This window comes from Tamandua tetradactyla, chromosome 18, assembly GCF_023851605.1.
Source record: "Tamandua tetradactyla isolate mTamTet1 chromosome 18, mTamTet1.pri, whole genome shotgun sequence".
Taxonomy (NCBI): domain Eukaryota; kingdom Metazoa; phylum Chordata; class Mammalia; order Pilosa; family Myrmecophagidae; genus Tamandua; species Tamandua tetradactyla.
This window is the reverse complement of record NC_135344.1, coordinates 66129510-66141745: the sequence shown is the minus strand read 5'-3', so window position 1 is coordinate 66141745 and position 12236 is coordinate 66129510. Positions and strand designations below refer to the sequence as shown.

Genomic DNA, 12236 nt, shown 5'->3' with positions numbered 1-12236 from the left:
CAGTAATAGCTTTTAATGTTAATAGACTAAACTTACCAGTTAAAAGATTCAGCTCTATGATGCTTACAAGAGACCCATCTCACACACAAGGATACAAATAGATTGAAAGTGAAAGGATGGAAAAAGATTTTCTATGCAAGTTGTAACCAAAAGAAAGCAGGAGAAGCTATGCTAATATCAGACAAAATAGACTTTAAATATAAAGACATCATAACAGACCCAAAGGACACTATATACTAATTAAAGGGTCAATTCACCAAGAAGATACAACAATCATAAACGTTCATGTTCCCAATCCAGGAGCTCCAAAGTACACGAGACAGACATTGGTAAACTGAAGGGAGTGATAGATGTTTCAACAGTAATAGCAGGAGACTGTAGTACACCACTCTCCTCTATAGAAAGAGCAAACAGACAGAAGATCAACAAGTAAATAGAGAAGTTAAGTAACTTGATAAATGAATTAGACCTAACAGACGTTTATAGGTCATTGCACCCCAAAACACAAGGATGCACATTCTTCTCTAGTGCTCATAGAATATTCTCCAGGATAGATCATATGCTGGGGCACAAAACAGGTCTCTATACATTTAAAAACACTGAAACTATTCAAAGCACTTTCTTTGATCACAAAGAAATGAAGCTGGATCTCAATAACCACCAAAGAATCAGAACATTCACACATATATGGGGATTAAATAACACACTCTTAAACAACAGTGGGTCAAAGAAGAAACCGCTAGAGATATCAGGAGCTATTTGGAGATGAATGAAAATGAGAATATAACTTATTAGAACTTACGGGACGTGGCAAAGGCTGTGCTGAAAGGGAAATTTATTGCCCTAAATGCTATATTAAAAAGAAGAAAGAGGGCAGGCAATGGTGGCTTGGTGGCAGAATTCTCATCTGCCATGCCAGACACCTGGGTTCGATTTCAGGAATCTGCCCATGCAAAAACAAAAAACAAAACAAGAAAAACACCAAAGAAAAAAAATTGAAGACTTAACACTTCACCTGCAGGAACATAAGAAAGAACAGCAAACTAACCCCACAGCCATCAGAAGAAGAGAAATGACAAAGATTAAAGCAGAGATGAATGGGAGAACAAAAGAACAATAGAAAGAATCAATAAAACCGAAAGTTGGTTCTTTGAGAAAATCAATTAAATTGATGGGCTACTAGCAAGACTGAAAAAGAAAAAAGAGAGAGGATGCAAATAAACAAAATTAGAAATGAGAAGGGGTACATAACTACAGACCCTGAAGAAATAAAAGAAATCATTAAAAGATACTATGAACAACTATATGCAACAAACTAGACGACTTAGATGAAATGGACAAATTCCTGGAAATACACAAACAAGCTACACTGACTCAGGAAGAATGAGAAGATCTCAACAAACGAATCACAAATAAAGAGATTCAGTCAGTCATCAAAAGGCCCCCTACAAATATAACCCAGGGCCAGATGGCTTCTCAAGGGAATTTTATCAAACACTCCAAAAAGAACTAACACCAATCCTGCTCAAACTTTTCCAAAAATTAGGAAAAAGAAACTCTACCTAACTCATTTTATGAAGCTAATATCATTTTAATATCAAGACCGGGTAAAGATGCTATAAGAAAGGAAGACTACAGGTCTATCTCCCTAACGGCCATAGCTGCAAAAATTCTCAACAAAATATTAGCAAATCAAATTCAGCAATATATTAAAACAATGATACTCCACAACCAAGTGGGATCTATACAAGAAAGCAAGATGGTTCAACACAAGAAAATCAATTAATGTAATAGAGCACATTAACAAATCAAAAGGGAAAATCACATAATCATCTCAATTGATGCTGAAAAAGCATTTGACAAAATTCAACATCCTTTCCTGATAAAAACACTCCAAAAGATAGGACTCAAAGGCAACTACCTCAATATGATAAAGGGAATATATGAAAAACCGATAGCATCATACTCAATGGAGAGAGACTGAAAGCTTTCCCAGTAAGATCAGGAACGAGACAAGGATGCCCAGTGTCACCATTATTACCCAACATTGTGCTAGAAGTTTTAGCTAGAGCACTCAGGCAGGACAAAGAAATAAAAGGCATCCAAATTGGAAAGGAAGATGTAAAACTTTCATAATTTGCAGATGACATGATACTGTACTTGGAAGATCCTGAGAAATCTACAGCAAAGTTACTTGAGCTAATAAAAAAATTCAGTAAGGTGGTGGGATATAAAATTAATGTGCAGGGCGGGCCGCGGTGGCTCAGCGGGCAAAGTGCTTGCCTGCTATGCCGGAGGACCTCGGTTCGATTCCCGGCCCCAGCCCATGTAACAAAAACGGAGAAACAGAATACAATAAAACAAGAAAATGTTTAAAAATGTTTCCCTTTCTTCCTTCCTTCCTTCCTTCTATCCTTCCTTCCTTCTCTCTGTCTTTCCTTAAAAAAAAAAAAAAAAAAATTAATGTGCAAAAGCCAGTAGTGTTTCTGTACACAAGCAATGAGCTAGCTGAGGAGTCAGTTAAGGAAGCAATTTCATTCAAAATAGAAACAAAAAGAATCAAATACTTAGGAATGAACTTGACTATGGACGTAGAGGACTTGTACACAGAAAACCACATCACGTTGCTAAATGAAAACAAAGGAGATCTAAACAGGTGGAAAGACATTCCTTGCTCATGAATGGGAAGGCTAAACATAGTTAACATGTCAATTCTACCCATATTAATCTACAGATTCAACACAGTACTGATCAAAATTCCAACAACCTACTTTGAAGACTTGGAAAAGCTGATTACCAAATTCATCCAGAAGGGAAAGAGACCTCGAATAGCTAAAAGCATCCTGACAAAGAAGAGCAAAGTGGAGGACTAACGCTCACTGACTTTAAAACCTATTATAAAGCCACAGTGGTCAAGGAGCATGGTACTGGCACAAAGATAGACGCACTGACCAATGGAATCAAATCGAGAGTGCAGAAATAAACCACCAAATCTGTCAAATGATTTTGACAAGGCCCCCAAAATCTCTGAACTGGGACAAAAGAGTCTTTTCAATAATTGGGCATAGAAGAACTGGATATCAATATCTAAAATCCTACACAAAAATTAACTCAAAGTAGATCAAACACCTAAATATAAGAACTAGCCCAATAAAGCTTCTGGAAGAAAATGTAGGGAAACATCTTTAAGACCTAGTAATAGGAGGTAGCTTCCTAAACTTTACACCCAAAGCACAAGCAACAAAAGAAAAATTAGATAAATGGGAACTCCTGAAAATCAAATGCTTCTGCACCTCAAAAGACTGTCAAAAAGGTGAAGAGGCAGCCAACTCCATGGGAAGAAATATTTGGAAATCACATATCCGACAAAGGTTTGAGATCTTGTATATAAAGAAATCATACAACTCAACAACAAAAGAACAAAAAACTGAATTATAAAATTGGCTAAAGATATGAACGGGCATTTTTCTGAAGAGCAAATACAGATGGCTCAAAAACACATGAAGAAAGGCTCATTTTCATTGGCTATAAGGGAAATGCAGAGCAAGACTACTATGAGATACCACCTCACACCTATAAGAATGGCTGCTATTAAACAAACAGGAAACTATAAATGCTGGAGAGGATGTGGAGAAACTGGGACACTTATGCACTGCTGGTGTGAACATATAATGGTGCAGCCATTATGGAAGACTGTTTGGCAGTTCCTTAGGAAACTAAATATCAAGTTGCCTGACCACCCAGCAATAGCACTACTTGGTATATACCCAGGAGAGCTGAAAGCAAGGACACAGACAGACATTTCTGCACACTGATGTTCATAGCAGCATTATTCACAATCACCAAAGGATGGAAACAAATCAAACCATGAGTGGGTCAACAAAATGTGGTTTAAACACATGATGGAATATTATGCAGCAGTAAGATGAAATCATGTCCTGAACCATATGGTAAAATGGATGAAACTTGAAGACATAATGCTGAATGAAATAAGCCAGACCCAAAGGATAGATACTGTATGATTCCATTTTTATGACCATGGGAAAGGTATAATCAGAGGCTTATAATACCGAATATAGGGGATTTAGAGATGCATAGAAGCTAGCGATGGATTAATAGTTAGCTACCGAGTCCAATGTAAGGGAATAGATAGTGAAAGTGGTTCTCTAGTGGGTCTATAAGTAATATTGCCATACTGAGGATGAACAAGATTGAAAGGGGTTGTGTAGACCTACATGTCCCACTGATTAACACTAGAAATATGAATTCGTTTCTTCAAGAATTAGCTCAAAGATATGACTCATGTATATGAAACCTGATATTTAGAGATAGGAATGAAGCCGATCAGGTTGGGGTTAAAGTAATTCAGAACACAAGGGTAAGTAAGACAGTGTCTTACTTACATCTAGGGCAATATATAAGATTCCACAAGGGTCCCATGCATTAGAATAATTTTCCAGAAACCTACTACCTCCAGATGGGTTCCTGGTCCAGATAAGTCCTGAAACCTAGAGGGCCCAGGCTCTCCAGAACATCAGATAGTTCCATCTCCCTACCCTATATCAGTGACTGACCCTTCCAACATGAAAAAGTTAGAAGGGCCATAGCCCAAACACCTCTAAAGAGAGGAATGGAAAGATCAAAGGTGATAGTGGACTTATACAGAAAAGATAGGATTTAACAAATTAATATGAATGCTGAATCATTAAATTGATATTTCTTTTAGTCTCCAGTATCTTAGAGAAGCTAGAAGTAAAAACCTAAAATTGTTGAATTGTAACCCATGTCAAACTCTGAAATATGTTCTACAACTAATTGTGGTGCTATGCTTTGAAATTTATTGCTTTGTATGTATGTTATTGTTCACAAAAAAGAAGGAAAAAAGTCTATTGTGATGATAAAAAAAAATATTTAGATCTCCTAGCCTCCTGTATCCTAGAGTAGCTAGAAGGAAAAATCTGAGATGATGGTATGGTAGCCCATGACAAACTCTGGGATCTGTCCTGTAACTACTTGCTGAAGAGTGCCTTGAAAACTATTGCTTTTTTCTTTCTTTGCTTTGTATATATGTTATACTATACCATAAAAAAAACGTTAAAAAAAAGAAAAAAACTCACTGATCTAAAGTTGAGAGCATGGGATATCAGGTTGGGGCATATTGTAAAACATCTTAGACTATAAGCTCTTAAAGCAGTCATATTTATTCAGGAAGTACAACCGTTCATTCTAAATTCTCAGATACTGAGATGTTTGTACATAACGTGGTCTTTCCTAGAAACTTTGGGTATTTATGATTCCTGAAATGCAGAGTTTAGAGCTCTGGAGCTATGTAAGTCAGCAGTACCCCATACAGGAACTGTTTAAAAAGTTGAAAAAGTAATCAGACATCAAGTAGACATATGAATGAAGTTGGTCTGAATAGGACTAAGGTATATCAGAAGACTGGGTAAAAGGATGATATTCATATTTTAAAGCATCACTTCTGTGTGAGACTGACGGGAGAGATGTTTATTTGGTGCAAAATTTATATTTTGGATAGTGCATTTCCTAATTTGATTTGTATGGTCAGTTTAACTGAACACCGTTAAGTACATGGAATCTTGAATAGGGCATGAGTTTTGCTGGTTTGTCCAGGTTAGTGTGATGCCCTGATAAATTCCAGCGTTATTTGGACAGTGAATAAAGAAGTATTTGCAAAGTCCCCTTGGGGGAATGGGGAGAAAAGGGGAAATATTCAATTTCCCCATTTGGAGAATTTCTGATATTCACACAAGCAGTGGGGACAATCAAATCAATAAGCTGAGCCCTCCATCTTGGGGGTTGTCCCTATGAAACTTATCCCTGCAAAGGATAAGAGTCAACCCAAAGAACCTCTTTTGTTGCTTAGATATGGCCTATCTCTCTAAGTTGACACAGCAGATGAACACACAGTCCTCATCGCCCCCCCACCCCCACCCCACATGGGACATGACTCCTAGAGGTGTAAAATCTCCCTGGCAACATAGGACAGAAATCCCAGAATGAGCCAGGACCCAGCTTCAAGGGATTGAGAAAATCTTCTTGACCAAAAGAGGGAAGAGAGAAATGAGACAAAATAAAGTGTCAGTGGCTGAGAAATTTCAAACAGAGTTGACGGGTTATCCTGGAGGTTATTTTTATGCAGTATACAAATATTTAGTTTATGGTGTATTGGAGTGGCTAGAGGGAAGTATCTGAAACCGTAGAGCTGTGTTCCAGTGGCCTTGTTTCTTGAAGGTAATTGTCTAATGATATGTGACTGTGTGATTGTGAAAACCTTGTGTCTGCTGCTCCTTTTATCTAGGGTATGGACATATGAGTAAAAAATATGGATAAAAGATAAACAAATAACAGGGGGAACAAAAGTTAAAAATAAATCGAGTAGATTGAAATACCAGTGGCCAAAGAGAGGGAGGGGAAAGGGATATGGAATGTACGAGTTTTTTCTTTTTTATTTCTTTCACTGGAGTGGTGCAAATGTTCAAAAAACTGATCTTGGTGATGAATACACAACTATGTGATGATATTGTGAGCCACTGATTGCAGACCATGTACGGAATGTTTATGTTTGTATATTGTTTTTACAGTAAAAATATTAAAACAAAAAGAACTCTATATCTGGCTAAACTGTCTTTCACAAATGAGGTCGTGATTAAGACATTCCTAAGACAAAAGCTGAGGAAGTGCCTCACTACTAGACTGGCCCTATAAGAGATGCTAAAGAGCCTTCTGCAGGTTGAAAGGAAAAGGCACTAGACAGCAAGTGTCCTGAAGAAATAAAGATCTCCAGAAAGGGTAACACGATGGGTAAGTATAAATGCCATTCTATTGTATTTTCAGTTTTTACTCCCTTTTTTATATCCTTTGAGATCTAAAAGGCAAATGCATAAAAAGCAATGATAAATCAGGGCGGGCCACAGTGGCTCACTGGCAGAGTTCTCACCTGCCATGCCAGAGACCTGGGTTCGATTCCTGGTGCCTGCCCATGCAAAAAAAAATAATAATAAAAGCAATGATAAATCAGTTGTTCTGTACTCATAATATGAACATGCTACTTGTGACAAGACCTACATACAAGGTCTTGGGGGGATGGAGGGGTATAGGAACATCGTCTGTGTACACTGTTGAGGTTAAGTTGGTATCTAAGCAAACAAAAGTGTTACAGATTTAGGATGCTAAATTTAAGCCCCATGGCAACTACAGAGAAAATGTGGAGTATACACAAGCCCAGAGGAGAGAGAAGTGACTGTACCGATTACCACGATCAGGAGGTTGGAGCTCAAGGGGAATAGGGTATAGTGTTTCTTTGGGCAGATGGGAACGTTTTAGTGATGCATAGTGTTCATTACATTGCAACTGTGTAAACACGGATAATAGCACTGAATGGTATGCTTGGGAGTGGCTGAGATGGGAAAGGTTATCTTTCATCTGGGTCCCCACAATTTAAAAAAGAATATGCAACTAAAAAGACAATGACAATTAAATGCAATTTGTGATCATGGGCGGGCTCTAATATTGGAGGAGAAAAGGCCCAAAAGGATATTTTTGGGCAATATGAAAAACTGGAATATAGACTGTTCTTGGACTTGATAATTGCACTTAAGGTGGTAGTGACATAAATGTCCTTGTTCTTAGGAAATGTACGTAGCAGCATTAAGTGTTCAAGGAGTACGATGTTCAGAAAACAGACTGATACGTGGATGGATGAATAGTAAGATGGATGGATAGAATGCTGTAGGAAATGCGGCGAAATGTTAAAACTGACGCATCTGGGTATCGGGGAGAATAGGTGTCTGCTGGAGTTCTCTGACTGTTGCATTATTTTTCTAACTGGGCTGTGTGTGTTTCAAAGTATTTCAAAATGAAACATTTCATATAAAAATTAAGGGCTTGTTCACTCATTTTCTATGGGAGTTTTGTGAAGTGCCTAATGTGTAGCAGGCATGGCTCTAAACACTGTTGACAAAGTCCACAGAGCCAGGCACTCTGAGGCTCCGAGTAGTTACTTCTCCCCAAATCTTTTGTCCATGGTCCTTGTGTGTCCTCTGGAAAGGAATGTGACGGCACTGTACCTACCATCGCCTAGACTTCAGGGGGTGGGGAGGACCAATGATGGTGGCAACTAAAATTAAAATGATAGAAACAAACACAAACCATTGCTTGTAGGGTGATGAATGGATAAGCATCCCGAGACTTCCACAGTAAGGGGTGGTGGTGGTGGTGACAGCACTCCCAGCTCCAAGTTGTTACTCCAGAAATACGACCCCCAACTCTGAGCCCACCAGCCTGTTAGTGCAGATCAGTATTTCTAAGTCTATCCATGACGAAGGGCCAGTTTTCCTTCATTTTCATTTTGCCATGGACTGATACTTTTGTAAAATACACAGATCATGTACTTGAATGCCGCAGTACGTAAAATTATTTTCAAAGGTGTGAAATGCCTACTTTCAATGACAGTATTTATCTCATTGCTCCCCAGCAACAAACAATTCACAAACTGGCTCCCATCCATGAGCCACACGTTGAGCAACACTGCTGTGGTCTAGCAAATTCTACAAACCATCTAAAATCTAGCGCTATACTGTCTCATACTGCAAACAAACATAAGAAACAGAATTGCAAAGGTCAACTTACTTGCTGATGGTTGAAATTTGATCAAATCTTGCAGGTCAGTAGAAATCTGGAAAACATGGCTATAGAACTGCTGGACCGAATTCTTGAGGCCAGAAATGTCTCTGGAATGTGACCTGAGTGTCCCATTCATCTGCCTGACGCAGCTCCAAAGGCTACTGACATGCTTGTTGAGTCCCTCCTTGATGCTATGGAGACTTCCCGAGATGGAGTCCAGTTTGCTGCAAGTTTTTTCCATATGAGACACTCTGCCCTCAACCACAGAGACCTTCCTGTGGACACCCTGTGTATTTTCTTTACAGGTGTCCAGGTCCGAGAAGACCTGGCTCTGCAGCCTCTGCCACCTCTCCTCCAGTTGGCTACAGCAGTCACCCACGGGCTCCTGGGTAGATGGGAGCTTCTCAGTTGTCCTCGCTGGCTCACCCACCTTAGTATATCCACCTACTTCAGCATTTTTACCTTCTCTACAATTGCTCATCTCATTCCGAAGATGAGTTACACCATTTTCTGTGTGATTGAGCAGAGAATAAAGAAAGTTAAAATCCTGCTGAAGTCTCTGGATGCTATGTTCAGTTTCTTGAAACTTCCTATGCATTGTATCATTCAGAGATTTCAAAAACCTTAAACTGTCACCCATCGTGTGGTCTTCCCCATTTGGCAAAGTAGCTTCTACCACAGGAGGCTCTCCCTGGAAATTCTGTAGGCAAATATCCTCCACAACTTGAACTTTATTCTTTAAGTGGTTTAATTCGGTCATGACCTGTTCATTCCCTGCCACACCTGGTAGGGGTAACCCAAGGGGAGTGAATTCTCCATCTGTACTGTTGGCGATCTCTAGAATAACACTCCCCAGACGGTCTTCCAGAGACTGGATTTTCTGATCAAGAAGTTGCTTCAAGTCATCTACTTCTCCACTAATGGTTCCCCGAAGGGTCTCCTCAATGTAAAAGCAATGTTCTTCTGCATTCTTCTCTGTCACATTGATCCTCGCATCTAGTTCACTCCATCTCATATCAAAGTCCACATCAGGTTCTGGAACTGCAAGGCGGTCAAACTCATTGTCCATTCGCCCATTCAACATTCTTGTGGCTTCAGCAACTTTTTCAATCTTCTGATCTAACGTCTTGATCTGTTGACCAAAGTCACCATTCTTTTCACGGTCACAGCAATTCGGCTGGGCTGAAGGATCCTGTAGGCGGGCTTGAAGGTCATTTATTTCCTTTCTCAGGTTTGTTTCTTTCTCCCCTATAAGCTCTATCACTCCCAAGTAGCTGCTCCCATAGTCATCACACTGCTGTTGGAGACCAATGAGCTTGTACTCACATGAGTTCTTCAGGTCAGCCAGCTTTCTGTCCATTCCTTCTATGAGTTCCTCTCTCAGGGCATCTATCTTACTATCCACATAGGTTTGGTAGAGGTCGTTGGCCGTCATGGTGACCGTAGGGCCCTGGGCAGCCTCCTGGAGCTGTTTGAGCTGCCCTTCATAACCCTTCACTTTCCCATCCAGCTCTTCCAGCTTGTCACTCTTGGTCTTCAGAGCATCCTTGACTTCAGCCAACTCAGACTTGATATCCTTCATGCCAGACTCTTTAGTGTTGAGGATGTCAGAAAGCTGAACTGTCTCTGTGTCTCCACCAACGGCACTGTCAGGCCCTGGTTGGGGGTGCAGGTTGCTGAGCCAGGATGCCAGCACTTTACTGGCATCGTCCTGGATGGTGTGTTTAAGGTTTTCGTTCACTCCAGCAATGGAAGACTGGAGATCATGAACTGTCCTTGTAAGTCGGAGAATCTTCTCCTCAAGCACTTGGATTTTCTTTTCCTGAACTTCTTGGAGCCCCTGCTTTGGTACCACCTGGCTTGGTTCTACTGCATGAGTTGGTGCCAAAGCCTTCTTGGGATCTGAGACTTGGTTTGGTTCATTATCTGTTTCAAAGAAAGAGGTGGACATGTAGTGAGTTTCTGAAAGATGGTAAACGGGATACTTAGGCAACACATTTAAACCTTCACATACAGGTCCCCTACCCAATTGTGAGTAATTATTGTGGAAAACAGAGAAAGAATGTGGGTTGTGGAGTCAAACAGAACTGCACTTGCATTCTGGCTTGCTGTTTGTAGTCTGCCTTTGAACAAGTTAATTAACTTCTGTGAACCATAATAATTCCCTCATCTATAAAATGGAGGTACTATTTTCCCTCCTAGGGTTGTTAAGAGGATATGTGTATGGCACATTATAGAGAGTCAGTGGTTCCTTTCACCCTGAAGGGAAATAATCTTCATCTACTTTATCACATGAAAATATCACTTCCCGTATTAGTGAAATGCAGCACACCCCAATGGTTGACTGGATACTATCCAACCACAAGATTCCACTTTGGCAAGACCCTCCCCATTAGTTGTTGGCTGATATGATATCTGATGAGCAGTAAGTTATTTTCAAAGCAATTCCTCAGTGTTCCTTTCTTAGTATCCCTATGCCAACAGTCTCAGTCTCATGAACATTATTCAGCCCTGTTATGCACTTGGGGAAACTAAAAGCAAAAGATTGAGAAAGGAATTGACTTTACTGGTGTCCTCTAAAAATAGATCACCTGGCCATCCACAGTAAGATTCACTAAGTCAAAAGAATATAAACATTCATGTTTTGGTAGTCCTATTTTGAGAAATATACCTCCAAGGAAAAGTCTAAAACAAAGAAAAACATTACTATAAAGGTGATCATGATGAGGCATAAAACAAAAATAAATTGACAGATGGGAAATTAAACAAAAAGGAGACTATCAAAACCTACAGATAGAACATAATGAACATACCAGGCCCTTGAATACAATGTTAAACAAAGAATACTGGAAAGGAGTTAAAACTGACAGGCCTGAAGTCTATACTGAGACATATCAGGTAAAGAGGAAAAAAACCAAGTGTGAAATAGATTATAGTTAAATAAAATGCATAAATGTTTCCTGACAAACACTGGAAGTTGATTTAGAATGTTGTAGATATTTGAACTTAATGTAATTGCTTTTTCCTTCTCTAAACTTTTGCATGAGGTCCTAACAACAGCTATTATTTATTAAAATTAATTTTAGCACTAAAACCAAGGCTGGAATACATATGTCTAATCTCTGAATCACATATTTTTACCCACAGAGAACTAGACAGTATGCCATATTTCCCCAAGACATTAGAAGAAGACAAGCTTTTGAATCATATACAAATGAAAGGCCATTCTGGGCAAAGAAAATAAAAGGGCAGTAGAATGGGGGAAGACCAAGGTTGTAGGGAAATGCTTCACTCATATACTACTGGGAACTCTGTAGCTCTACAATGGCTCTTTTGAAGGATAATTGGCCAATATGTACCAAAAATCTCAGAACTCTTCTGACCCTGGAGATAAACTGCTATAATTTATTCTAGTAAATGGTCAAGGATGAAGTAAAAATTTCACGGGAAAGATGTTAATTCAAATATTATTTATAGTAGTGAAAAATTGCAAACAACTAAGTGACCAAAGAAGGGGATTGCTTAAACTATCATACATTAAAACAATCAAGTTCTCAAGCTGTAATGATACTGTAGAATATTTAATTGCA

The 12236-nt window shown here is 39.2% G+C and overlaps 1 protein-coding gene across 2 annotated transcripts in view; it reads right to left on the bottom strand.

Moving 5' to 3' along the window:
- The window catches only part of EMILIN2 (elastin microfibril interfacer 2), a 94942-nt gene that overhangs the window by 46097 nt on the left and 36609 nt on the right, over positions 1–12236 (bottom strand). For both annotated transcript variants that reach the window (XM_077135877.1, XM_077135878.1), the window contains exon 4: positions 8653–10572. In XM_077135877.1, coding sequence (XP_076991992.1) covers positions 8653–10572 — 1920 coding nt within the window. The remainder of the gene's footprint in view (positions 1–8652; positions 10573–12236) is intronic.